Consider the following 27194-nt stretch of genomic DNA (forward strand, 5'->3'; position numbering starts at 1 on the left):
GTGGTTGTAGTGGCACTAGCGCATAACTTCATCTTCAATTTTCACTAAATACTCAAGCAGTTATCTTGTTGGGAGCTTTTAGTTTTGCGTGCGTAACATTACTTTTACTTGAGTTTACACATACTTCAAGTCCCACTTTGAAAATCACCTCCATCTCCAAATATTTGCACTAGGTGAACAGGAAGTACTAATCTTATAGCACTTATAATAAGAGTTGCCTTGACATTTAAATACGCTGAACCACGAAATAATCTGATACAAATGGGCAGGATTTTTATTATAGGAGGAACAATGGCGTTGTGAGAGTGTCTCTTAACAACCACTAATCTGTCAGTGTGGGGAATGTGAGGAATCTAGAAGAAGGAGTGGAGAGTCACTCAAATGTCATAGTTGGGAGGGAACTGCTATGTACCTGTACAAGCCCCAGAGAGGAGGCATGCTGTCCGGCCGGTGAGTTTCACAACACTGATCGCTGGATTCAAAAGGTTTTCACTGTTTTTTCAGTTGAATATTTCTGTATTTTTTTGTTTGTTTTCTTAGAAGTAAGGAAGAGGTCTACAGTTTTGGACTTTGACCGAAGAATTGTATCCATTTATCAAGACAAAGTGGAGGTATGGAAACATGGGAGATAAGCAAGATGTCGGCAGCACTGCAAAAAAATGACTTGGAAGGTAGTGAAATTAAGTCATATATTTGCCAAACCACGTGGTACTTATACATTAGTGGTAGATAATGCATTTTAGTCAAATAAACCACCAATTTATCCTTTAGTGGTGATAATTAGCATGTTACTAATTGTAAATCTAAAATCTTAAAGCTAGTATAGCCTAGTCTTTGTCCTAGTCCCAATTTGTGGTAGTCTGGGAGGGCATCCAATGTAATAATTGTTGCCCAAATTAATATGCAAATCATGAATCAGTTGGTAGTTGAGTAACTGCTTTGGAGATCTTAGAAAGGAAGCATGAAATCAAATATAATATCATCCTAAACGCAACTGACAATTTAGTTAGTGTGTTAGCAACTTGGACAAAAAAGTATTTTGTTGCCAAACCTGTTCAAAGCGACGTTCAAATGAGTAAAAGTTGAATGGCAAATCAGATATTTTTGAAGACATTTTAAATTCCAGATAACATTTACTGACTCTGTATCTTTACTCATGCAGTAATTCTATGGTTGTTATTACTGAGGATACCAAAGCAAATAACAGTAGCCTACATGTGTCTAAAGGTGAATTGTGTACCTTTCTGATAAAGGGTCCTCCATTGTGTCTCCGTGGAGATAGTATTGTTTTCCTAGAGTGTTTTACAGCATGGAATTCAACGTATGTATCTCCAAGGAGACACCCCCACAACTTTAATACTTTCCTGATTCTCTTTTGTGATGTTTAAGTGTTTTTTTTTTTATCAACAATACGGTTTCTTTTGGTTGAATTCTGACCTGCAATACTTTGTCATCTCCTCATTTTAATTTATTTATTTATTTTTTACAGCGTAGCACTATGAGTCTTATGGATTTTGCAATGGTGCATGTTCAGAGACCTCCTTATATCTAATCTCGTGAAGCCAAACTTAACCATGTCAAACTCTCATGAACAAAGTCTCAATGAGGATGTTATCTTCCTCCCTGTGTCTGAAACGTCCCCGGACTTTCTATACTCTGAAACTGAACGCTTGGCCCTGGAGAGGCTTTTAAACGTGGGACCAGAAGCGTTCTATAGCACCGCGGGATCTGAACATTCAAGCTGCTTTCTATCACCTGAAGAAGTTAATGACATTACAAACTGGGTCCAGGACTACCACTTGAGTCCACTGCCAAAAGAGGAACACTGGGATAACGGACTAGACTCTGGTTATGAGGGTTATTCGTCCACGTATTACCCTGCGCATTCGGACGTCCCTGCCCCGTGCCTGGACCTAGGGTGGCCAGAGAGGAACCCATGGGGACTAAACGACAGTGTCAGAGTCTACACCAGCCCCCCACCGGAAGGAGAGCCTTCTGTGAGGGAACTTATACGACAACATCTGCAAATGGCCACTCAAGTATGTGCTTTTAACCTGCTTTGAATTCATATATTTAAAGGCGCACTATGGAACTTACTGGTAAAAGGTCTGACACCCACTTTTTTTTTCCATGTGAGGGGATTGTGTAGCCTGGAATATTTCAAAGGAAGGCATTATTTTGCACTCATTTAACTACAGGTGCTTCAGGGCTGAGAAAACACCTTCATAAACATGGATTCTCACTAGTTTATTCTGACTAGTAGTTTCCCTCTGTGGATTCATTTTATTTATACCATACAGTGGAATATTCCAGACAAAGCAATGACCTTTCCATGGAGACAAACAGGTGGTTGATCCTCCACCACAAAAGTTACATAGTGCAATTTTAATACAGCAGTGTAATTTGTAAGTTTTGTGTTAAATGACAGTGGCTAGAGTTGCTTGTTTGATCCCTGCCCTCTCCAGTGCTCTGTGTCCTTGGTCCAGACACTCTCTCCCTCTCCTGCACTCTATATGTACTGATGTTTGGATGCAAAACGATACTTGCTTGAGTGTCCAGTTAGAAAAGTGCTAAATGTGCTTAGAAAAGTGCTACATATTTACTTAAATGGACCATATTACACTACTTTCTCATCTATGTTATAATGCTGTTTCCCTTCAAAAACAGACTTGGAGTTGTGTTTTGTTTCATTCACACATGTTTAACACGCAAACTCTGCATATTTAGGATAAGTTCACTTTGTTCTGCTCCGTACAAGATGTGCTCCACTGTGTTTTTAAACTCCACACACCTTCACTAGAATCATTTGGTTGATTTGAGAACCTGGGATTGCAAATCTCTACTGAACTAAAGGTAAAAAGAAGCTGCTGATTTGAAAACTACTGCTTCATGACATCACAAGGTGGAGCAGAGCATTTTGAGTTTTGGAGATGTAGACAGACTAATAAATAAAAAGGTGTGAATGAAACAAAACACAAGTCCAGGCATGTTTTTGATGAGGTACCAATATTATAACATGACTTAAAGCTCACAAGAGTCAGTTTAGCTTAATACAGGACCTTTAATGATTTGGGTAAAACATAACAAAAATATTGCAGGTGTTACATTTGCTTAGGCTGTTATGCTGGTTATAAACAAGAGAGTATGATTTAAACTTGCACAGATGTATTGACACTTGAGAGCACTCTGAAATATGAACGTACAAACAAAGAATCACATGCAATAAGCGTCAGGTTTATATTTCAATGTTCGAAGTGTCACTGATCAAGTTCCCATAGGTGATTATGTTGTTATTGACAGGAATATACTGAAGCTTTTGATACAGTTTTGAGCTCGACAGACTAAGAACAAATATATGGGGAAATTATCAACTGTAGCTTCAATCTATTTAATTCACATCACACTCAGCTAATACTATTTTGATCAGACAGTACTTATTCTATGGTACGTCTTGAGTGATATGACAATTTGAGGACTTTTGCCCACTCAAAAGATATACTATTTTTGATTTGAATTGTTAATTGCAGTCCTGATTTAATCCTAATCCCTCTGACACCCATGGATGGATCTGCGGTCCTGCTTTAAAACTGTGATGTCGTGTTGCAGGTGATCGCCATAGTAACAGACAGACTGACAGACGCCGCTGTGATCGGGGACCTGCACAACGCTGCCTCTCGTGGGGTCCCGGTTTACATCATTTTAAATCAGAGGTCCACCCATGAAAGCACTATTCAACGGCTCAGGCACCCGGTAAGACCAGACCACTCGTACAAAGAAACAGGGAGGTTAGCAACAGCAGTTATAAATTATTACATGCAGTAGTATAGATAGATAATGTTGTGGAAATTCAATTAGATTATATTGGCATTACACTTGCACAAGTACACCACAAACAAAATGCACTTTAACAGGTAACTAGAAGTGCAATAAAGTAGTCGATGCACATGTAACAGGGATGTTATTTAACAGCTATGCATGAGGTTGAGCTATACATGACATTAACATGCTACTACTGTAAAGACAAGCAGGGGACGCTGGTCGTGTAATGTTGCAGAAGTTCATTTACCATCAGTACCAGGGCCTGGGTCCATTGAAACATTATAGCTGTAGTGTGGCCATGCTTCCATTGTAGGGAGTATTATAACCTGTAATGACGTAGGCCAGATAGAGCTATGCATATGGAAAATTTCCCATCAGATACTATATAATTATATGAATTACATATTTAAATTATTTGGTATAGGGTTAATAGTTTGACAAGTTATAGGGTTGTTGGCTTAAGTTAAGGTATAAAAAATACAAACATACTTTTCACTGTCTAATCAAAGCTTTGTCACATATTCAAGTGTATATACTTCAAAATAATAAAGTATAAGTAAATCAGTATTACACGCTAAAACTATACAAGAATACAAGCTCAAATCATCCAAAATACTACTCAAGTAACAAAAGAAAAATGAAATTCTGTTAACTGGACAAAAGTTTTCGAGTTTAGTTCAGTTTTTGCTTTATGCTATGGCTCATACCTACACGACTGAGGGATTACACAGGCACTACTCACGTACATTTCAAAGTATTTCCTTCCTACCCACCTGCGCACATGTACAAGCCCGGCCCACTTACACGCCTAGCAGCAGTTTGTTTATGCTCTGGATAAATAAATAATCTTAACAGCTGATTCACAGCCCGGGTCAATGGCCTGATGTAATCCTAGCACAAGAGCAGGCACAGGTTGAATCAGGACTGGTATCTCAGAGGTGCAAGTGCATGGTGTTTTATCAGACAGGAATGCACGGGACGTTACAGCTAAACGGGTTACACGGCATTCATGGGTTTCTGGGGAATATGTTTTTGGCAGTTAAGACAAAGAAATCTGCAGGTTATGGCTGAGTGTCACTTCACATGGTGCAGCTTACAGCCTCCCGTGCCTTAGGGTGACAAAAAGATAGTTAAAGATGTCAATAACTTTTACCTCTGACATATGTTTTAGTTTAGCCAAAGGGTATCGCATGCATGGTTTTAAAATGACATAACAGACATACAACGAAAACAAGCACATTCCTTCCATTACCCATAGACCTTCTTTGAGTTTTGTTAGAAATTAAACAAGTAGAATTTTAAACGGACACACTACTGTACCTTCTAAAGCAGACCTGATCATTTTGCGGGCCTTGGGCTGCTTTTGGCGCTTGTCCTGTGTTAATCCAGCCCACGCATGTTTTTATAATAATTAAAGCAGAGTAGTAGATTACAGTAGCCTTGATATTTTAGCGAAATTTGCTCTGAGCCTTTGTTACACCGAGGAGCGTGTTAGTTCGGCCCTCTGCCACACGCCTTGATTTGAATATGTCCCTTGGGAAAAAAAAAAAAATTACCTCCCTGTTCTAAAGTTAAATACATGCACTCAAATGAGCTATGTGTTGCTTTATGTAATTATCAATTGCTACAGATGCTGATGCTGTATGTGTGCCCCTGACAGAACATGCAGGTGCGGGTGCTCGGAGGAAAGAGTTTCTGTTCGAGGGCGGGTCGGATGGTGGTGGGAGAAATGAAAGACAAGTTTGTCATGGTGGATTTACAGACTGTGATTCATGGCAGCTACAGGTGAGTTTAGACATGACCTCACGCTCTGTTTGTCCTCTGACTCAACAATACTGAGGGTATTCTGTGTAACAATAACTCCTGCTAGAAAGTAGGTTCAAGACGTTTGCCACTGACTGGTCAACTAGAAAGGAAAATCAGATCATAATCACATTCTGGCTGGGGTGTGATGTTACTTCATAAATATTTGGCAAATGGACAAATTGACATTTGTTTTCTAGCTCTGTGGGCATTCAAAGCAATTTACAGCATGGAACCACTTCACTTTCTTACACAAGTGTACACATACGCTGGAGGAAAGGTGGCTAGTGTCCCTGGGAATGGCATCAAACCACTGACAGCCACTGTACCAACTGAGCTAAAGCAATTTTTTCTACCAGTAGTTATGGAACAACACACTAAATTTTAAATTATGTGCACATTCTGGTATTTCAAACTAATAAATATGGCAACAGCTAAGTTTATATGAAATAACAGTAGGAAAAGCTAAATTTGCAAAGCTTTGAAATACATTTTTGGTGATTTCATTCTTATTATAAACTCATCCTGTCTGCTCCTCTTTTCCAGCCTCACATGGTCAGACGCCCACCTACACCGGCAGCTTGTCACCGTCCTCACTGGTTCTGTGTTGGACTCATTCGACCAGGAATTTAGGATCCTCTTCGCTGCTTCTTCCCCTATCCCGGAACCAAGGAGGACTTCTTCTAGCCAAATAGCCAACCACATCAACAGCTTTTCGGACATATGGCTCCCAAAACATCTCCCTCTCTTCTCGGATGCTGAGATAAACAACCCGCCGTCACCCCCAAGTGACGCCCTGCTGGACTGGGACGCCATGGGGGTCGTAACAGGAGGGTGCAGTGTCCCAAACAGCCCACTAGAGGAGCGAGAAGATGTGTTTTTGAAAGATAAACCAATACCAGTGAATAATGTGATGATGAACAAAAATACCAAAGTTGCGGATAACTTTTTTAGTAATAAACACTTGGATCTGACCAAAAAGAGGTATGGGACAAACCAAATGTATTTTTTTTGGTTATAATTATTTTTAAGAGTTTATTTGACCAAAGCGAAAATTCAACAATTACATTTATGTACAGTTGTTATAAATATTATTATTGCAGTACAATTAGTATCATTATCTTCCATTTTAAAGTAAGTGGTTTGGGTATTTTATTTTATTTTGTATTTTATTTATTTTATTTTATTATACTAAGCTTTTAATATGCCACCAGGTTAAGTGAACCTCCACCTCCACCTCCACCTATGTCTCCAGTCACAAACAATGCCCCGAACTTAATAGACTTTTACAGGTAAACCAGTTACATAATAAACCAAGCATTTATTACTCTATAGTTTGACATGGTTAAAACTGTATATTTCCTTTTCAGCGAAATAAAACCTACACTGAAGGAGCCACCTATTCCACAGATAAGCACAGAGACAAGGTAATCTCTCAGAAAAGTGGTAAAACAGTTATATAATAAACCAAGTATGTAATTCTTTATAGTTTGGCATAGTTAAAACTGTATATATTTTGTTTTTAGTCAAACAAAACCCAAACTGAAGGAGGTACTTATTCCAGAGATGAGCACAGAGACAAGGTAATATCTCAGAAAAGTGGTAAAACAGTTATATAATAAACCAAACATTTATTATTTTATAGTTTGGCATAGTTAAAACTGTATATATTTCATTTTCAGTCAAACAAAACCCACACTGAAGGAGGTACTTATTCCAGAGATAAGCACTGAGACAAGGTAATATCTCAGAAAAGTGGTAAAACAGTTATATAATAAACCAAACATTTATTATTTTATAGTTTGGCATAGTTAAAACTGTATATATTTCATTTTCAGTCAAACAAAACCCACACTGAAGGAGGTACTTATTCCAGAGATAAGCACCGAGACAAGGTAATATCTCAGGAAAATGATAAACCAGTTACATAATAAACCAAACATTTATTATTCTACAGTTTGGCATTGTTAAAAGTTTATATTTCGTTTTCAGACAAGCAAAACCCACACTGAAACTGAAGGAGACGCCCATTCCAGAGATAAGGTAATCTCTCAGAAAAATGTAAAAATTTAAATTATAATATTGAAATGAACTGCTCGTGATAAGTTGAATTTTCTTGCAGGATAGAGCCTGTGGTGGAAAGAACCGTTGCCAGACAAATTTCTCAGGAGAATACAAAATATGATAAATACTTAAAAAGGCCTGAGAGAAAGCCAGAGCCATTGCACAACTTTAATGCGTTTCCCCCCATTAAAATACATCAGGATGTGAATCAGGAGACTACTGTGAAAGAGGAGAAAAGTGACAGCAACGACGGATCTTTAAAAATTGAAAACAAGGCATCCTCAAGGGTAAGTGTTCTGAAATTTGGCCAGTTTTATGTGGTTTGTTTGGCTCCACTAAAACCACCATACCTATATAAAATGTCTATATTAATAATTTATAAGTCTATGGTTAAGCCCCCATATAACAAACAAAACATTTATCCCTTTACAAAATATTACTTTGAGGATTGAAACCAAAACAATATTGACAGTCCCTGTACTTTTCTCTCCTTCCTAGAAACCTGTGATTTTAAGGCTGCCCAAAGCTGAAGACACCACCTCTCTCAGTGACATCATGAACAGGATGAAGCTAAAGCAGAGCACACATGAGTACCCAAGGGAACACCAAAGGGAGCACCAAAGGGAGCACCCAAGGGAACACCAAAGGGAGCACCAAAGGGAACACCCAAGGGAACACCAAAGGGAGCACCAAAGGGAACACCCAAGGGAACACGAAAGAGAGCACCAAAGGGAGCACCAAAGGGAGCACCAAAGAGAGCACCAAAGGGAGCCCCCATGGGAGCGCTCCAAGACAGCCTTTACAGAGCTGAGCAGGTCCTTAATGGATCTGAGTGTCAGCAGCTCAGAGCAGGACGACAAAACAACCCCAGTGCCACGGTTCAGGGCAGGGGTAAGTGTGCACTGTGGACCCAACCCAAACTTTACTCATCATATCTGTCTCAAAATTTTACTCAACTTACATTAAAACCCTAAATGCAAATTATACAACCATATCTTATGTTGTTATGGAAAATGCAAATAATTCATTCTTATTTCTGAAATCCATGTGACAAATTTAGACTATTATAACATTATTTTGAAAGAGTTAACATCCTCAAAATGTCCTTCAAACCAGGAAGAAGTTATGTGATTAAAACCCATAAAGAGGCACCATTTAGAGGACACCTTTACCAAAATGAATTGTTGAATTGTTTCTTGCTATCACAACGGTGCTAATTTATTCATCACACGAAACCCTAGGTAGCAAAGACAAAAAATATTCTGGATATGTTCTTTAGTTGATGTAACTTGGATGGTTAAAGATATTAAACCGACTCTCCTTCCTCCTCTAATCTGTCCCTATCTGTCCCCAGACGTTCGATGTGGAGTTTGTGACCCCGGCTTTAGCTCTCATGCAGAAGAGGAACGACCATATCCGTAGCACTCTCTACAGGTCCCCTTTGAACTTCCAGCCCAGAGAGAGACCTCGCAGCTACGCCTTTAGTCCAGACTGGAAGGGCTCTCTGTCTGAGCTGGACACAAAGGACGAAGGACATTGAAATATACTGTTACCTATTAAAATGTGTTTTCATGAAAATATGGTGGCTACTTGTGAATAAAGTGACCCATGCAGTGTTACTACTTAATGTAAAGATACAGATAAAAACTGGGTTGAAGTTATGGGATGTTGACGTCAGTTTATAAGCTCTTTCTGTAAATGTGTAAATATGTATTTGCTGCTATACTTACTTCCTACTTCCTATTTTTGTGCTTATGTTCTATAGGCTTTTAAGAACTTGTATAGCTGAAAAAAGTTCATGAACACTTCTTAGATTATGTATTAATGCATAATGTAATGTAATGGTGAATTGTAAATGAATGCATTTATTTTCACTTTGAGTAGTCTTGTCAATCTTAAGTGGTTTACTTTTAAATAGCATTTTTAGATCAGTATGCCTAGACTGGCAATGTTTACATGCACACCCCAAATCTGATCATTATCTGATTTCTGGAGATTATTTAATTGTCTCTCTGATTGTTCATACCTGTGCAGATTTTGGTAAAAAAATAAAAAACATTTTAAAATTAAACTAAAATAAATGTGCAAACTAATATGGCTAAGATACAGATGAAACACGTACTCTTGTGTTCTTTTATGCATATAAACTCACACCATAAATTAGATCTAATCATTCTGGATATTCTTTTTACTGCTGGAGAGTGTTGTAGCCGCTAGGGGGCAGTGCACATTCACATCACACCGAAACAAGCGAAGAAGAAACCCGGAAACACATGGAGACCTCAGCTGAGCGAGAGTTCTCTTTTTAATCTGCATTTTCTTTACTTTTCGCTGTTGATCCAAGACACACATTTAGAATTTCTTAAGGTTATTTTAAGCGACAATCAGTAGAACATTATTTCAACATGGTTCGTGCGCAAAGGTAAGTTTGACAACAAAGCTACATGAGATTTAAGTCATGTCCACACGTGTGTTTCCATTCACTTCCTAAGATAAAGACATTAACTTAAATTAACGTGAAATCGCAATGGTTGTTTTGTATTGATAGGGCTAAACCCACTCGGAAACCAAAGAAAACACCGCAATATGACGAAGATGACCCAGAGGCGTACAGAGACATGCCCGTCCCTGATAAGGTAAATGTCAGCGTGTGTTTGTTGTTCCCCCCCATTATTAAACTTACATACACCTACATACACCTCTAAATCTATCATCTTCCCATCTACAAATACTGTGTAAATAAAGGAATATGGAAAACGTGTGTAATTAGACCTACTTGTTGTTTGTTTTTGTAGAGATCATCAAGTTACACAAAGGACAAAATTGCTGAGTTTCACGATGAAAAGATAGCGGTAAGTGTCATGTACATTTAATGATCTTTAATTAATAATCTGTACTTTTTTGGTAATGCTGGTGATATTTTTATGTTTGTAGAATCTTCTGGCTCGAGGAGTTCAGATGGACAGTGAAGAAGAGGAGCTGGATGATGAGGTTGGTGAATCTGATACTTTTTTACTGTGTAGTTAAAGTAATTACAGTAACTTACTGTGTGATGGAAGCTTTGAGAATTTAAAGCTATAAAAAAGATTTTAAGGGGAATAGTTTCAAACAGTTCATTAAATCATTATCACGAAGGAGTGGGCAATATTGACAAGAGTTATTATAAAGACTATCTGATATTTCCAAAAACATGTCCTAAATGTTGAGGCTGAAGTATTACATGTTAGGGAAAGTACGTGTTGACCTAACGAGTCCTAGAGTTGGAAAGAGAGTCAGGAGACTCTGGATGTCTGAAGCAGGAGAAGTTTATTTACCATCAGTCTGGGACCCACTGACTTGAATACTCAATGCTGCACGTGAGTATTGGCTATTCAAGCCTCAATATGCTTCCACACAAGATTTATATCGGAGGTACGTTGTCTCAACAACTTTGAGACAAGCTGGCCAATATGAAATGAGAAGTGCATAGCAAACTGCTTCTGTGAGACGAGTTGACCAAGGACATAATGTTAAAGAAGAACAAACTTGTAACAACTGAATGACACCATAACCACAATGAACTGGAGGTGTCCTTGCTAAGACTATACAGGGGATGCAAAATTTCCACAGCATTACAGAAACTTGAATGAGCTGTAAAATGAATCACAAAGAGTTATCATTCTATATTCTTATAGTTCTTTTTGTATCTTTTCATTATATACTTATGTATTATATGCTGGATATTCTAATTTTGCATATGATCTAAAATTCTGCAGGAGGAGTTGATGGCATTGGATGATTCTGAGGAGGGGGAGGAGGAGGATGAAGATGTGGAAGAAGGGACAGACATGGAGAGTGACCTAGAGGAGAAAAAAGAGGAAGGTAATATAATGTAATGTACCTATGTATTTCTTTGTGCCAGCTTCCAACAAAAATCAATAATGGACACAATACTATTGTTTATTTATTTTGATTTAGAGCTGGCCCTTCAGACTGTGTATTTTTTCCCCCAGATCTTCCAGATGAAATGGCTTGGGGCAAAAGGAAGAGAATGTTTTACGACACTGACTATGTGACCACCAGTAAGCATCTCCTCTTCTTATTTTTATTATTATAGTGTTCATTTAATTTGCAATGATAATTTAATTTATTTAATTTTGTTTATCTAATCACAGAGGGGAAAAAGCCTGAAGAGTTGGAACAAGAGGAAAAAGAGGAGGAAGAGGAAGCCATTAAAATCCAAAAACGTTTAGCTGCAAATCTGAGCGAGGAGGATTATGACTTGAACTTTTTCCAGGTAACTTCTATTTCACGACACATACTTTTAAATTTTAGTCTGTTACATTTTTTATTTTATTTAATTGTGTTCATTTAGGAGTTTGCAGTTGAAGAGAAGGACGAGGAGGGTCCAGTCAAGACAGAGGAAAAGATTGTTAAAGATTTAAAGGAGATGTCCCAAAAAGAAAAGATGAAACTGCTGAAGAAAGAGTCGCCAGAATTACTTGAACTCATTCAGGATTTCAAGAAGAAGGTGACAAGTTTTTTATGTACCATTAAAATCATTTGTCGGGAAAAAATATGATTTCATTTAAACGTCTTTTTATTCTTTTTTTTATTTTTTATTGCAGCTTACGGAATTGAAAGATGAAATACAGCCGCTTGTTCAAATGGTCACTGATGGAAAGATCCCACCAGGAAAAGTAGGTTGACAAATTAATGAAATATTTTATAAGCTCATTGTAACCAGTTTGATTTCTTATTTTAAAGGGTGCAGAATACCTCAAGACAAAACAGCAGCTATATTTAAAGTGAGTCACAGATCAATACTAAATATTCCTGTTTATCCGTGTTATGCTCACAACTAGACCTGTCACAATAACAACTATGATATATTGCTGAAGTTAATATAGATGATAAACGATATTATAGAAACTAAATTATGACACTGACACAAAAAAAACAAAAAAAAACATAGTGAGTAATAGAAGTAATTATTCAACCCTTTATACATCAAATCTCATCATTGAACGAGTGGGGAACTTTTTGATATTTTTCTGTTCTAAGAAAAAGTTCCCATGATAAATATTGACCCTGAAAAATTATTGTTCCATCTTTCATATAATGAACAATAAATCAATGCATTAATTATCATGACAGGCCTACTCACAACCAATTCATGTAATGCCTTTTTTTTTCTAGCTATTGCACAAATATAAGTTTCTACTTGGTGTTGAAAGCAAAAAGGATCCCCGCTCATAACCATCCAGTGATTGAACGACTTCTCACCTACAGAAATGTAAGGCACTTCTTACAAAACATTGATTAACTACTACAGTGTTCAATTATAAAACACCTGCTACATTTTTTTCAGCTCATCAATGAACTCGGTACAGTAGATGCCCGACTTGCTCCACAGTTTCAAAAGCTGCTGGCTGGAGAGGAAAGCCAGAGCGGTCGAAAAACAGAAGGCAAGAAGACTAGCAAAAAACAAAAGGTAATATTTATGATTTTTTTATGACTTTTTTTGCCCCAATATTAATATTTGATACATTTTTAGTTATTTATTTAAACTGTTTCTCAAACAATCTTGTTATCCACTAAAAACATTTTAACATTTAACATTTTTATTTTTTATTCATAAATTATAGTTCCAAGTTCACCATACAATTATATATATTTGTGACCACAATTATTCATCACCCACCTTAGACACATTTTGACATTTTTTTCCTAAGCAATATCTGCTGTGGCTGGATTCTATTTCAACTTTACAAACAACACAGCAAGAGTTTTAATGAGGAAAACAAGTAAAAAATATTTCCCATTTGTTTGTGCAATCCCTCAGTCGTCCAGGTATGATCCACAGAAAAAAAAAAAAAAAAAACTCTAAGCTGGACACAAAGTCGTAGGAGTGAAGATGTTTCTCTGCTCATCCATGCCACTTCTTCAGTTCATATTCCACGCTATACATTTATAAAATGGCTAGTGTCCAAAATAACCTTTTCAGTAGCCATCAGGAGAGCTTTAATTTACCATCACCAGCATTTTTTTTATGATCAGAAAACTTTCTGGCCTTTTCTCTGGTCTTTAGCCCCTCTTGTTTCTAATATATCCTGAGTAAATTATATGAAACCGTTCTGGGGAAGAGATTCAAACTATTTTGTTTTCAGAATCCTGAGGAGGTTGATTCTGGTGACATGGAGGAGTCAGACTCTGAACTGGACGAAGAAGCAGCTTTAGAGTTTTACAAAGGCGTCGAACAGAGACTGAAACTCAAGAGAAAAGGCAAAACTCCAGAGGCCGAGGAGTGAGATTGTCAAAATCTATAGCTTCTATTGTTTTGAAGTTTATCGATTAATTGTTGTAACTTTTTCTGTTTTTTTTTTTTTGTTTTTGTTTTTTTTACAGAATGGATGAGAATGAAGATGAGGAGGAGGATGAAGATGCCAAGAGAGGAATTACTTATCAGGCAAGTTTGCAAAAATATTCATGGATTACAGCTTCCTGTTTATAGGCTTTTTGAGAACTTTCAACCATTCATAACATAGATTGTGTTTTGAATTGTTACTTTCGGTCAATATCAATCAATAAGTTTTCTCTTTTTGATTATAATATAATTTTCAAAGAAACAAAAAAAAAATCCACAAATGTTGAACCTAATCAGATACTTGACCTTTGAACTTCAATTAACAATGACATTTCTACGTGCTCCTCTTCTCCATGATATATTATACGTATATTGAATGTTGTGATGGCAGCTGAAATCCGGCAATACCATTTTTATATTTTGCATTACATTTTTATTACATAATTTTCTTATATACTTGACATCATTGAACTACACCTCACTAACTCCTTTCTTGTTTAAACCTACAGATGGCCAAGAACAAGGGGCTAACTCCGAAGAGGAAGAAGATAGACCGCAATCCAAGAGTCAAACACAGAGAGAAGTTTAGACGGGCCAAGATCCGCAGAAAGGGACAGGTTTGTAGTTCCCACAAGTTTCATCTTTTTAATTTTTACTTTTTTATGCTAAATGTTCCCTGGCGTCCCACCAGGTCCGAGAAGTGCGAACGGAGGACAAGCGCTACAGTGGAGAGGTGTCTGGTATCCGGGCTGGAGTCAAGAAGAGCATCAAACTCAAAGTCTAATACTAAATGTTATACAAATGAACTGTTTCAATGTTATGGTCAGTGTATTGATACAGTTTCAACAAGTTTTTTAATAAATTCAATGAGTCCAGCTGTTGTAGTCTTGTTTATTCTGGGTATTATATTATCAAACATAAGATTGTTTAGTCATAAAGATAAGGTTCTTCTAACATTTACAAGAAGGTAATCTTTAAAAAGGCATTTGTTAAGTTTATTTACTGTTTGCAGTAGGAAAGGCAAAAATGTATTTAGCTTACATATGAAGACAAGCCAAAGCCTGGGTAAAGCAAGGGCACATGAACAAACTGGACATTTTATTAAGTACACCAGATCAATTGCATATTACATACACAGACATTCAGAACTGATGCTTCAAGACAGAGGAAAGTGGAGAGGATTCATGGGATGTAACAGAAATGTGTGAATTCTTATGGGCTTATGAAATTTAATGGAGTCTGAATTTAAACACTCATTTAACAGATCAAAATCATCACCTTTGCTATTTGTATGCCCTAAATGCAACTGCTACTTTCACACCTGTATCTTAATACCCTTACAGATTGAATGCTTAACTGCAATGTTAAAGATTCTATAGTAGCTTTAAAATCAGTAGAAGAGGTGTATTTAATAGCACGCCCAGGGAATTTACACATCTTATTCCAACATGCAGTTCTTTTGGCCCTCAGACTTTTTGCTTGTTTATAAACCTTTTATGTGCTGATGTTAAATTACTCACTATCCTCTCCTCAATCTCGATGTCGTTTTTCACATCTTCATCTGATAAAAGGAGCTCCACCTGAGTGTCCCTGGTTACCACGACGACATACCCCCTCCTGGAGTCCAGCACATTGGCCACTACAGCCTGGTGCCTGTACGTGTCCAGGGCTCTTTTGGCTTTGTCCAGGAGGATGGAGGCGTCGGTCTCCAGTTTAAAGGAAATGACAAAAGCCTGAGGAGCCCAGTCCTTCACCAATGGAGACAAGATCTTAGGGACCATGTTCAAACTGAGCTGTAGAAGAGGGAGATGAATTTAAAAACATTGCTATGATATTAGATTATTTACTGGATTTGTGACTCTGAGGAAGTGGTTAGGTCAGTAAAAGGTAATGAAGTAAAAGCAGTAAAGTACTAAGTAGATTTTGTATAGGTATCTGTACCTTTTTTAAGTAAATTTTGCAGTGAATACTTTTTACTTTTTCTTATTACATTTGACAGGCGTCTTTACTTTTCAATCCAGTTAAAAACAATGTTGTGGAGTTGAAAGTACAAAGTACTTTTTATTTAATTTGAGAGGTTATTTTTACCACCTTTATGGTAACATCCTGATTAGGTTTTTGAGTTTAAGTTTCAGCTTTGGGCAAAAATAAATAAATGCCCAAAATTCCTAAGAAAAATTAAGACATTGATTTATATTGCATCTGTTGACCAAAATATATATAATTTTTTAATCAATGCCACTACATTTAAAATTTTAACAAATTAACAACACTTGTGTGTGAAATACATTTACTTTTTACTTTCACAGTATATTTTTAAACGGGTCCTTAAATACTTTTACTTAAGTAGATTTTACTGTACTTTAACTTGAGTATTTTTTGGGTCCGGTAAATGTACTTTTACTTTTAGTAGCTCATCCTCCACTGCTCTGAGGTGGGTATGTTTTACTAACAGTACTTGATGTAATACCACTCAAGTAGAAGTAAAAATTAGTGAGCTGAATAATTACTTAAGAATGTTTGTTTTATATATTATGTACCATTGTAAAAGAGAATAGTCCTCATTGGTTTACCTATACTGCACTGTGCAAACTGGATATACACAACAGTACAGTAGATCTAACAAAACTGATAAAGTAGATACATGTTTATAATATTGTACATTTCCTTATATTTAAATGTATTACCTGTAATGGTCCATTTGAAGACTGAATTTTATGTTCAGGCATCTCTGACGCTGGGATATAGAAGTCAGAAACTGCAGCAGCCAAATAAAACATGGCATTGGAACCTGGATAAAAAAAGTACTTATTTTGTTTAGGTTTGGGTAGGATGGGCAGAAGGGGTCTACCATTTCAAAAAGTCAAAATAAATCTCAAATGAAAAAAGAATTTTCACTTAGACAAACATTTTTAATATTACATTTTCTTTTGCAATAGAGCCTGAGGAAAATATAAGTAAATATATCTTACCTACAGAGCTGAGGGCTTGTGCTGCAGCTTTCAGGAGATGCAGGTACTCTGACAGTGCGCTGAACTCTATGGGTAGAAGTAGCCTGTTTTCTTTCACTTCCTGATAGCGTTTCAGAACTTTGGCAATATTTGGAAGCACCTCCTGATTGACCACCACCTCTCCTCCTTGGTCCCTCTTAACCTGCAGTGCATCCAGCATGTTTATGTTTGAGAACATTCGGGTGTACGGGTACAGAGAGCGATGCCTGTGTAGGAAAACAACTGCATATCCAGCCTCTATGAAATACTCCGCAGAAGATGCCCCTCGCCGCCCGCTGCTGAAGTTGTCCAGAAATCGGACGGTACGGGACTCAAGAGGGACTTTGGTGCCCCCTGATGTGATCACAACCACTTTGCGCCCCTCTGACGCGTGGTTACGGGCAAACTCAGTCATTCGCTCCTTCACTTCTTCAACCTGGGCGGGCACAGCAAACTCCTCAGCAAGTTTTCCGTCTATGTTTGGTTCTGCCATTGCCTAAAGTTAGAAATAGTCATAAGGAAAAGAAAAAATGTATTGTTAATAAAATAGGTTTAAAGTATGTAAGTTTTTTGGTGAAGGGTATACCAACACATATCCATGGAGACACTATAGAATTAAACTTCTCCATCTCCATGAAGACAAGCAGGTGACACCACCAGGCCATTATAGGTCAGATCTGCCGATAGGCGAGCCCGTTCACAGTAAGAATGCATTTTTTTCCGCAAGGTATTTTTTCAATAAAATCTCAGTGGAGAAAGTTAGAAAATAAATAACAGATCATACTTCCTAGCATTTCTCCTCCTTTTTATAGTGAGTGGGACTTCACATATGGCCAAGTTGTCTTTATTGTATGAACTTTATTTCTTGCAGTAGTCTCTCCTATTTTTAGATTGTAACGGAATTCACCATCACTTTCATTTTGACTCAACATTTTGTCAAAATTAAACATCCACTGTGAACAAAAAGTGATGACTTATTTAACATTATAAATTAGCCTGCATTATTATTAATCAAATCACACTTAAATGAAACGATATTATATTAGGTTAAACATTTCCAGATGCACTTTGCCTTTTTCTTTAGTGTAGTGCAAAAGCATGTGATGAAGGTAAACAAACCAGGCGTATAACGTTACTCACTGATTGTCACACCTTTCCAGCAATATATCGAGATCAAATGCAATAAAATGTAAAAAAAAATGAGAAGGACTTTATCAAAACAAATCCACGAAAGCCACTACTAAGCTACTTCAGTTTCCAAAACAAATTTCTGTCAAATTTTGTTCCCCTGAGTACTTCCTGGTTTTTGGACTTCTTCTGTATGACGTGGTACAGAGTCCAAAGAGCGCCAACTAATGGCGTAACAAATGACTAATTTTTAACAAAGGTTGGTGTTCTGGGATGTTAAATCCTGTCCGGGAAAAATATTTAAGTAACCAATGGACATCAAAATCAGAAAAGGGACAATTGCAATTTACACATTGTTTTTAAATCATTGGACTTTTGGCCACAAGTTCACACCACTATTCATCCATATACAATAACTGTAGAGTAGTTCTTTGGATGTGCTGTATTAAGAAAGATTTATTCATCCCATCTCATCATTAAAATTATTATGATGACTTAAAATATTTCTCAACAGCTGTAGTTAATGTCCGCCAAAAGGGGGCGCTGTTGCACTATACTAGATAGTGTTAGTGGTAACTGTTCTGATAATTGTGGTCGTGTACCGTGATTCTCTGATTCCCTGATTCCTCTTGACTCAAAACTATAGATCCATGACCCAAACTCATGCAGATATTCAGCTTTATAGATCATGGACTTTTTGAATTTAAATATAAAGAAGATACATTAATACAAAAGAGTCTTCATCCTATAGGTTGTGGCCCTATGTGGCCCAAATTAATTTGTGGAATGTCCTTCAGTATTTTGGGTTGAATAGGCTGTGTATATGAACGTATGTATTATATTACACAATAATGTTACTTTTTTCAGAAGGCGACGAACTTTAGGAGATGTTCAGGTGAAAAAAATGGCAATTTGTCTACTTATAGACACAAGAAAAAGTGTTTTTAGTTTGCACCTAAACATACTGAAAAGATAGACTGAAAAGAAGACAGAAAAACAACTTAACAGTAACTTTGAAACTGAAAAAAAATATTTGTAATGTAGTCTCTATATGTCCCAGCTCATCAAATGATTAGTCCATGATGTACAGAATCAGGATTAGTTTGAATACATACAACATAATGAATATATTTTTTTCTGCTCTTTTGAAATACTGACCTGCTGGTCTAATATAAAAGTTAAAAAGTCTTTGGGAAACGACCCAGAGCCCTAGTTTCTGTTGCGGCAGGGCCAGAGGTGCTGAGAGGGAAACAGAGGGAAACCTTTGGCGTGCGTCGTCCTTCGTGTATGAAAGTAGTTCCGGGCACTTAACCCAAACGAGGGAGAGTCCCGGATGTTGGCTGGGCCGCCGCCGCCGAGAGAAAGGCGAAGTGAAGGCGGAGTGAGGCAGTGAGGAGCACGGCCACAGCACCACCAGCACCACCGCGGGAGGGCGAGCACACCGGTGGATCAGCGCGCAGCCTGGACCTCTATAACCTCCGCGCCGGGGACACTCCAAGGAAACCTCCGCCGAGAAGCAGCTGGAATGAAGGGGAGGGGGCAAGCACTCTGAGAAAACTACCGTGAGGGATTTTTTTTACACGGAGCCAGCGTCACGGCAGCAGCTTTCACCCAGAGTAAGTGCGCTACGCGGGCATGAAGTTGCATTAAGGCCCTTGAAATGGACGACTTTGACGGGGAAGTGAGTGCTACTGAAGTTGTGGGGATTGAGCCCCTGAAATAGGCCGTGGCGCACTGCTTTGCGCGCACTGACGGCTGTGGGGACATTTGAACCAAGCGGTGTTTCCTTGTGCTCTGTATGTAGTGTATGCGCGCTGGGGTTGCTGTGTAAAGTTGACAGCTGTGTTCTTGGTTAGCCTGCTAGCCCCGTGCCTGTGGAGCAACCGGTGACACCTGACAGGGCAACTTTGACAGCTAACTAGCCAGTTTTTTAGCCAGCTAACTTTAGCCGTGCGCTGGCCAGGGCTTCCCTCCTTGGATAGGACCAAGTATGAAGGTTTGTTTTGGCATTGTAGCGTGGATATATTGACCAATCCCGCCCTTAAAGGCTATGGTTAGCTAGCTGTTTGGTATTTGAGACGTAGTGGCCAGCATGGATCGGTTTGTGTGTCATTTGGCTTTTCCTGTGTGCGCGCTGGAGGTATTTTGACTGGCACAGCTGTTGCAGTGTGTTCGCTCGACTGTCAATCGTTTCTCGAGCGCCTAGTAAATTCCTCTTAAAAATAACGATTCCCCCGATGCAAAAAACAAAAAAACAGCATAAGCAGGCGTGTGTGTTCGGCATGTGGACAGTCTGATTCAACAAGTGCTACGCATGTTTAGTTAATTTGCTCTCGCGTCATTGGTAGATTCTCGAGGTGTATGTTCCGTGCCCTAAATGAGATGACAAGCGGGTTTTTTGTCACGAAATATTTGCATCTCACCTTTTTTGTTTGTACAGCATGTCAAGGATGAATACTGTTATTTCTTTCATAGTTGTGGCATTTGCGGATGTTGCTCATTTACACATGTTCCTAATCTGACGTGCCAACTTAACGCATGGTTTCAATATAAAGGCACTTTTGAGTAGATTTCCCCCCAGAACAACACTCCAGACCACGCTCCAACTCAACAACATGCCCATAGCTTTAGTCAGCACCCGCAATCAAAAGGTCGACCTGGTTTGGTCTTTAATCACCCATCCTTTAAATAGCTGGCATTCACTGAGCTGTCGGGATGAGGCTATTTGCTGCAACATAGCGGGCTAAAGATACTCCTGACCAATATCTATTTGTAGAGTTACTCAATTTACGGAATATTTTCGACTGGAATGCACAATGATACAGCAAAAGTAAACATGGGAAAAATAAATAAAAATTGCGTTTAGTTTGTTTTAAAAAATAATCTTCACAATTTGCTTCTAATGTATGTCTTTACAGCAGATTTCCCAAAATGTGTTTCTTCCATAATTTAAGTAATGTCTTTTGAGAACAATATTGACTTTAAATCTCCCTTCAACACAATTTTTGGTCCTGGCAAACTCAAATTACTACAGTTGATGTACAGTTGAGTTGTGAACATCAGCAGTGTCATGTGTAAAGTGTGGTTGTGTATTTTACAGTGAAAGTAACTTTTAGCTGTTTGTGGCTTAGCTGTTGAGGAATTGGCCTTGTGTGCGCTGCAGCTGAGGCGCCACAGATTGCATGCACAAATCTCAATCAGGGCATAATCTGTTCCTGTTTGTAGACAAGGGACATGTAGAAGTTGTATTAAAGTGGCAAATTCAAGTCTAAGTTTAAAATGTGATGCCATGACTCATTTTAGTTTAGCGTAAACCAGAAAAAGAACTACGAAAAAAGTTATTTGTGTTTTGGATAGATTTTCAAAGTGATCTAATTAATAAAAATAAATAAATAAATAATAATAAAGACAGTTCTGTAAATGTAAAGTAGTGTGTCACCATGATATGTAAAATGCTGGCTTATTCTTCAGCTATATCAGAACAAGATAAAGCTATTCAGGAAAGGGTCATATTTGTTTTGTGAATGTGACTTTTTTTAGTATTGATACCTGCTCAAATGAGTATCTAGTTTTTATACTAATTTTAGTATTGATTAATATCTGATTATTGTGATCCATTTTGAGGTAAGAAAGGTAGGAAGCATTAACACCTTTACTTTATTATTAGAGTTTGAGTCAAAAATCTGTGTGCACAATTTTGTCCAGATTGCAAGGCCGGATCAGTGCCTTGGCAGATGTCTTTGCTCTATTCATAATTCTTGTTTTGATTTTTCCTCCTTGTTGGCATTTGTATAATTTTGTTTTTTGTTGTTATTTAAAAACCTGGCTTTTCACCGAGCAGTTACTTAGTGCCTCTCTTTTGTTAAACAGGGTAGTGAATGAACTAAACGGGAGCGAAGATTACACATCTGCTTATTCTCACACAAAGCATTTACAAAGTGTGAATGGGAGGATGTGATACAGAAGTCTTTAATGGTGGTTTTTAGCCTGCAGTGCTCTTTGCGAAGTCTATTGCTTAATGATTTCAAAGCATGACACCTTCTTTTCCAAGGTCTCCATGTGCTGAGTGTGTGAACATCTAGTGGCAAATAACGTATTGTACTGTGAAGAAAATGGCTCACTTTGTTATCTGTAACGCACTGTTTACAATAAGTGCTACAACAGCTCAACTAGGACCAGAACAGCTTGGTTTAACCCCTCTCTAAGTAAACAAGCAGGTACAAGAAAAGTCATGTTTTCTACTAAATATATGTTGTACAGTTGGTACTTGCATTATAAATTAATTATATAAAATAGCTGTAGGTTACTGCAGTAAGCAAGTCTAGTTTAAAGCTCCAGTATGTAACTTTCTGGTGGTGGAAAGTCAGCTACATTATTCCATGGAAATGGAAAGTTAAAACCATACTTTAGAACATTCTCCATGGAGATGGAAAGATGTTAAGCCATACTGTGAAATATTATAGCTAAAGGAAATGTCATTTCCATGGAAACGATCAGGGTGAGGCCCTCCTCCAGATCAATTAATAGTCAGGTTTGTGGAGATGCAAGCCCACTCACAGGAAGGATGCATGTTTTTTCTATGTTTTTCAGTGCAATAAATGCAACTATAATGAGAAAAAGAAACATGCATTTTTTTTGTCTTTTTTTTTTTTTTTTTTTTTGGCAAAAATAATTCCATACTGAGGCTTTAATATCAACTAAGTACCATATTGAATTTGTAAAAGTTCAAAATGTTGTCATTATAGCTTTTAGGATAAGTTTGTAGAAATAATAGCCTGGAAATATTGGCAGTGCAACATTAATTCTAAAATGCATGTAAATAATACTGTGATTTATCTTTTCTAAGTTACATTTTATTATGCATTTAATTATACATTTAGATTATTATTTCTGTCTTTTGAATGTTATACTCTTGTAAATGAAGGATATTCTACCCCGAATTCTACGTATACTACACAGTAGGCCTTAATTAATCTCAGGTTTAATTGCAATCATAATCACAATCACAATCACAATTTCAATTGATTAACAAACCACAAAGGCTGCAATTTTTGACATACCATAATTTCCTCCATGAACAGCCAAATATCTTATCTTAATATGCATCAAAACTAACACTGTAGTTTAGATCTGTACAAACATGTTCTATGTATGATTCTTGTGATTCATATTTCAATCTTTTAAAATGCCCAGTTTCCAGTATTATACTTTGTCTAACTGTCATTACCATGTCAGAAAATGACAAATGATAATTCTATTGTAATCATCGCGTTATCAACTGGGCAGTGGCTGAGGGTCAAGAATTTTGAACAAATCTTTAATACCTGCGTCTCATTTTGTATTCAGCGTGTGGCCCTGCGGCGAGTCCAGTCTCTCCAAGAGCCTCTTTAATTTGTCCCTTTCTTGAAGTGATTATTCAAATGGTCGTTGTGGAGATGCAGTTATCAGACTCCCGTGGTCGTGGGCCTGTGGCAACATGAACGTACGTTGAAAAACCCTTTTACCCCCCTGTCCCCCCTCGTCATTATACTGTGTAGTCGGATAAGGCTCAACAGGTAACGGGGCAACCAGATTTTAGCCTAAGGGCAGGAAGTCATTGTTGTGAAGGGTTAGCAGGTGGATTGAATTAGTGAGCATAACAATGTTCACCCATGATTTTGGTTTGTTATGGTAATCCTGTCAGTTTTTGAAGATGTACAATATGTCCTTGTTATAGTGCGTTTTTCCTCTGCGCTGTACTGATCTTAAAACATGAAAAAGTGTAGTGTTGTGTTTGTAGTGGACCAACATGATTCCTCGCTTTCCAAAAACCTACCTAGCATCCAAATTGTTCACCTTTGTTCACCTTTGTTCACCTTTGTTCACCTTTGTTCACCTTTGTTCAACTTTGAGAGGCCAGAGCAGTGTTTTTCTGTCACAGTAATGCTAACAGCAACTATCATGCTAACAACACACTAAAGTGTACACAGTCAGCGGTCTTATTTTAACCATAAACTCCTCGTATAATATATCTGCTGGGCCAAGACACGTTTTATTTTATTACCTGAAAAAATCAAGCACAGTCCCCTTAATCATGTTTTGTTAACAGAGTAAACTAATGAGAGGGTTTCTTACTGTATTTGGATAAGGTTTGGTACCGTCTACTGAATATTGCCATCTTTTAAAATTATAGAAGAAAAGAGAAAGGGAAAAGTATTTTAATTGGCCAAAGTTTGTTCCTGGCAGTCTAGCCTAAGATCATCTGCTTGAATGGCATGTGAAGCACTAAGGTGTGTGTTAGTAATTACTATTGTTGAATAAATAATTATGGAAAGAATGAATGTACATCATTTTGGATCATCATTAGCAGGTTGAGTGCTATTCCAGTCCTGCCCATGCAAACTCAATACTTTATTTGGTCTTTGGCTTTATTTTCCTCAGTATTTTATTTTTTATATTTTATTGACTTAGATAAAAGTTTCTACAACTATAAACATTTTTGCGCTATTAATACTTCAGATACTGTGCTACCTTTTTTTGTATAACCTTGAATGGACTGAATGAGCTTACATTTGTAGAAGTGTAAACCAAAAACACAGACAAAGAAATGACATTGTAAACTCAAGTGTGTAGCGATGAGAAATACTGAACAATCACATTTTTTCAGTTTTTATTAAAAACAAATAAAAACTGATTTCAATATGAATTTCCTGAACATAAACAAGACACACTTTTAATCATTGTAACTCAGTCTTTATTAAAATGTGATAAACGTACAGAAGGGCTGTGCAGTTAATCTTCAAATATGTAACAAACTCGATCTAAATGGACCTAAAATTGGGCTAACAGGACTTCTCTCCATCTCTCCTCTGTTCCTCCTATGCTCTCTCAGTCCTGCTCCACAGAAAACCTATGTAGTACATCAAACCTCAACCTTGGTCTTTTTCTATTATCTTTTGCGCATCTCAGTGAATGCAGATGAACCTTACAGACCCATTCATCGTGTGGAAATGCCTTCCTGATTCCAATTTGAGCTGTGTTTGGCGTCACATTGTGCTAGCCCCCTCCGCCATGTTAAGGCCTTTTTATGTGCCTGATCAGAAGGGGATAATTGCACTTAAGTGAAACCTCATTTAGCACCGGCCGGAGCAATTACTGTAAGCGCACATCCAGGCCTTATTGGGTGTGTGCTGTCATTGATTCACGGTGTCTTCCATATCAAACAGTGAATAGGATGACATTGGTGCGCCATCATGGGACTGACAGATCCTTGGATGGAGTTTAATTAGTTTTTTTTTCTTTTTTTTCCCTCTCAGACCGAACCACCATTTTCAGAAAATAATTAAAAATGACAATTAGAAATTAATTTATTTATAGGCCCATATTATGCTATTTTCTGATCTGTTGTAATGTTGTTTCCTCATCACAAACAGACCTGGAGTTGTGCCTTGTTTCATTGATGCATCTTTACCTAAATATGTAGGATTTGTGTGGTAGTGTTCTTCTCTCATACTGAAAACACTTTGTTACACCTTGTGCTGTCATGTGGTAATACAGGAAGTGCTCCAACTCCACACGCCTTCACTAGAGTAATTTGGATTATTTCAGCCCTGGAATTGCAAATCTCTAAAGGTAAAACGTAGCTGTAAACTTAAAACTATGCTTCATGACATCACAAGGTGGAATAGAGCATTTTGAGCTTTTGGAGCTGGAGACCGTCTTTAAAGATGAACTGTGTAAATTTTCTGGTGGAGGATATGCCACCTACTTGTCTCTCTACCCTCCACTCAAAGTAAGAGTGCAAAAAACACACTTGTAATAAAATAAATGCCAGACGGGTAAGTTCAATGCCATACTGTGGAACATTCCAAGCTTAACAGGGGGGAAAAGCAGATGACGGATTGCATAGTTTTTTTTTTAAAAGAGTGCCATTCTCGATGTGGTTTAAGGTGAGAAAATGCATTTCTTCAGACAAAACTGCTTCGTAAGTTGTTGGGTCACTGTTGTTCAGGTGGGGTGAGAGTTCTGTCTAAAAATTCATATCACAAAGTTCACTCTTCACTGTGATTGTCATATTCAAAGTGAGTGACAGGTGAATTTAACAAGAGACTGACGATGGGAAAAGTATGTGCTGGGGAAAAGTGTCAATTTTTTAAACATAGTGCTGCGTTAAACAAAAGCGGTGAATCACGATATGACCGAAATAGCTTATTTTAAAGAAGTTTTTTAGTAAATGAAGTCCTTATTTTGTCTTCGCTCACCAAGTACTTTTTTGCTTTTTCTGTCAGGCCCCTTTATCAAACCATAATTAAAAAAGACAATTACGACCTCATTTTCTTATGCAGCCGTCAAGGTGGTTTAAGGTGAAAAAGGAAGCATTTCCCCAGGCGTATCCCCTGGAGCCTGAAGGAGATGTTTTATCATTAATGTTATTCTGGAGCTAAAATTTAGAGTTTTCGCTCAGCTGGGTGCTTTAATCTATTTTTTGCTGTAAATGAATAAATTTTTAAAGAGGCACTCGCTACATACGACTGGATGTGGGAAAGCAACAGCCATGGTTTGGTTTTCAAATCAACTTCCATAACACCACGCCATCATCTCTCTATATATTCCTCTCTCGCTCCCTCTTTTTTCTCTGTCTCTGTCTCGCTCTCTCTCTCTATATATCCCTCTTTCTCTCTTGTGAATTTAGCTTTTCATTTCTTATTTATTCAGCGTCTTCTTTCGCTCAGCCCTATACTTCGTGCTATACATCGATTGTGTTGGACCTGTCTGTACACTTGTTTTATATTGACCCCTCTTGACACATCTGGACATGATTAGAAAAGATGTATGACTTTTAATCCATTTGGTTTGTTGCCTTCTATTATGGATCTTTGCGCTCGTATATCTCGTATGTGCTACTAAAGTCCTCATCTTTTTATTGCTTGCATTAAGTGGTGGGCAATTATTAATATTATTCAGACAGCTTTATGGCTTGCTTGAGATTCAAGTATGGCACATAAGTGAACAAACTGCTATTTGAAACGTTACTGTAGTATTCTCCTTTTTTCGTATTTTACACA

The 27194-nt window shown here is 37.6% G+C and overlaps 4 protein-coding genes across 6 annotated transcripts in view; 3 read left to right on the plus strand and 1 right to left on the minus strand.

Annotated features, from left to right (window-relative positions):
- The first annotated feature begins 251 nt into the window (after nucleotides 1-251).
- Nucleotides 252-9793, plus strand: fam83e (family with sequence similarity 83 member E). 3 transcript variants are annotated; one of them, XM_055221723.1, is made up of 15 exons: nucleotides 252-450; nucleotides 541-671; nucleotides 1490-2039; nucleotides 3607-3750; nucleotides 5480-5604; nucleotides 6169-6606; nucleotides 6837-6914; nucleotides 6993-7049; nucleotides 7149-7205; nucleotides 7305-7361; nucleotides 7461-7517; nucleotides 7615-7665; nucleotides 7745-7973; nucleotides 8185-8577; nucleotides 9041-9793. In XM_055221723.1, the coding sequence occupies exons 3-15, from the start codon at nucleotides 1527-1529 to the stop codon at nucleotides 9224-9226; spliced, it is 2385 nt and encodes a 794-aa protein (XP_055077698.1). In that variant the 5' UTR covers nucleotides 252-450; nucleotides 541-671; nucleotides 1490-1526; the 3' UTR covers nucleotides 9227-9793. The 3 variants fall into 3 exon arrangements, with proteins under 3 accessions (XP_055077698.1, XP_033822546.1, XP_033822547.1); XM_033966655.2 differs by having other exon boundaries at nucleotides 541-611; nucleotides 9041-9728; XM_033966656.2 differs by lacking the exon at nucleotides 7149-7205 and having other exon boundaries at nucleotides 9041-9697.
- A 126-nt stretch (nucleotides 9794-9919) lies between these two features.
- Nucleotides 9920-14908, plus strand: utp3 (UTP3 small subunit processome component). Its single transcript, XM_033966808.2, has 16 exons — nucleotides 9920-10108; nucleotides 10235-10322; nucleotides 10482-10538; nucleotides 10621-10677; nucleotides 11442-11547; nucleotides 11679-11747; nucleotides 11841-11962; nucleotides 12041-12196; nucleotides 12294-12365; nucleotides 12433-12473; nucleotides 12865-12961; nucleotides 13037-13159; nucleotides 13836-13972; nucleotides 14074-14134; nucleotides 14542-14649; nucleotides 14724-14908. The coding sequence occupies exons 1-16, from the start codon at nucleotides 10092-10094 to the stop codon at nucleotides 14814-14816; spliced, it is 1404 nt and encodes a 467-aa protein (XP_033822699.1). The 5' UTR covers nucleotides 9920-10091; the 3' UTR covers nucleotides 14817-14908.
- ppcs (phosphopantothenoylcysteine synthetase) lies at nucleotides 14905-18348 on the minus strand. Its single transcript, XM_033966809.2, has 4 exons — nucleotides 18163-18348; nucleotides 17005-17518; nucleotides 16720-16823; nucleotides 14905-15825 (listed from the first exon to the last, which is right to left on the minus strand). The coding sequence occupies exons 2-4, from the start codon at nucleotides 17513-17515 to the stop codon at nucleotides 15499-15501; spliced, it is 942 nt and encodes a 313-aa protein (XP_033822700.1). The 5' UTR covers nucleotides 17516-17518; nucleotides 18163-18348; the 3' UTR covers nucleotides 14905-15498.
- Nucleotides 18349-19425: 1077 nt separating this feature from the next.
- Nucleotides 19426-27194, plus strand: part of foxj3 (forkhead box J3) — a 119610-nt gene continuing 111841 nt past the window's right edge. Inside the window, exon 1 of the mRNA XM_033966916.2 lies at nucleotides 19426-19766. The gene's annotated coding sequence lies outside the window, so the exon portion shown is untranslated. The remainder of the gene's footprint in view (nucleotides 19767-27194) is intronic.

This window comes from Periophthalmus magnuspinnatus, chromosome 5 (assembly GCF_009829125.3).
Source record: "Periophthalmus magnuspinnatus isolate fPerMag1 chromosome 5, fPerMag1.2.pri, whole genome shotgun sequence".
NCBI classification, from domain to species: Eukaryota; Metazoa; Chordata; class Actinopteri; order Gobiiformes; family Gobiidae; genus Periophthalmus; species Periophthalmus magnuspinnatus.

Bases quoted from the DNA above. Each gene is read 5' to 3' on its own strand.
- ppcs (XM_033966809.2), bottom strand. From the start codon at position 17,515: ATGGCAGAACCAAACATAGACGGAAAACTTGCTGAGGAGTTTGCTGTG. The intron at 16,824-17,004 runs GTAAGATATATT...TTTTTTATCCAG, and splicing joins ACAAGCCCTCAGCTCTGTAG to GTTCCAATGCCATGTTTTAT. The intron at 15,826-16,719 runs GTAATACATTTA...CCTCTTCTACAG, and splicing joins CTTCAAATGGACCATTACAG to CTCAGTTTGAACATGGTCCC.
- fam83e (XM_055221723.1), top strand. From the start codon at position 1,527: ATGTTCAGAGACCTCCTTATATCTAATCTCGTGAAGCCAAACTTAACC. The intron at 6,915-6,992 runs GTAAACCAGTTA...TTTCCTTTTCAG, and splicing joins AACTTAATAGACTTTTACAG to CGAAATAAAACCTACACTGA. The intron at 7,206-7,304 runs GTAATATCTCAG...TTTCATTTTCAG, and splicing joins GAGATGAGCACAGAGACAAG to TCAAACAAAACCCACACTGA.
- utp3 (XM_033966808.2), top strand. The intron at 12,197-12,293 runs GTGACAAGTTTT...TTTTTATTGCAG, and splicing joins TTCAGGATTTCAAGAAGAAG to CTTACGGAATTGAAAGATGA. The intron at 13,973-14,073 runs GTGAGATTGTCA...TTTTTTTTACAG, and splicing joins AAAACTCCAGAGGCCGAGGA to AATGGATGAGAATGAAGATG.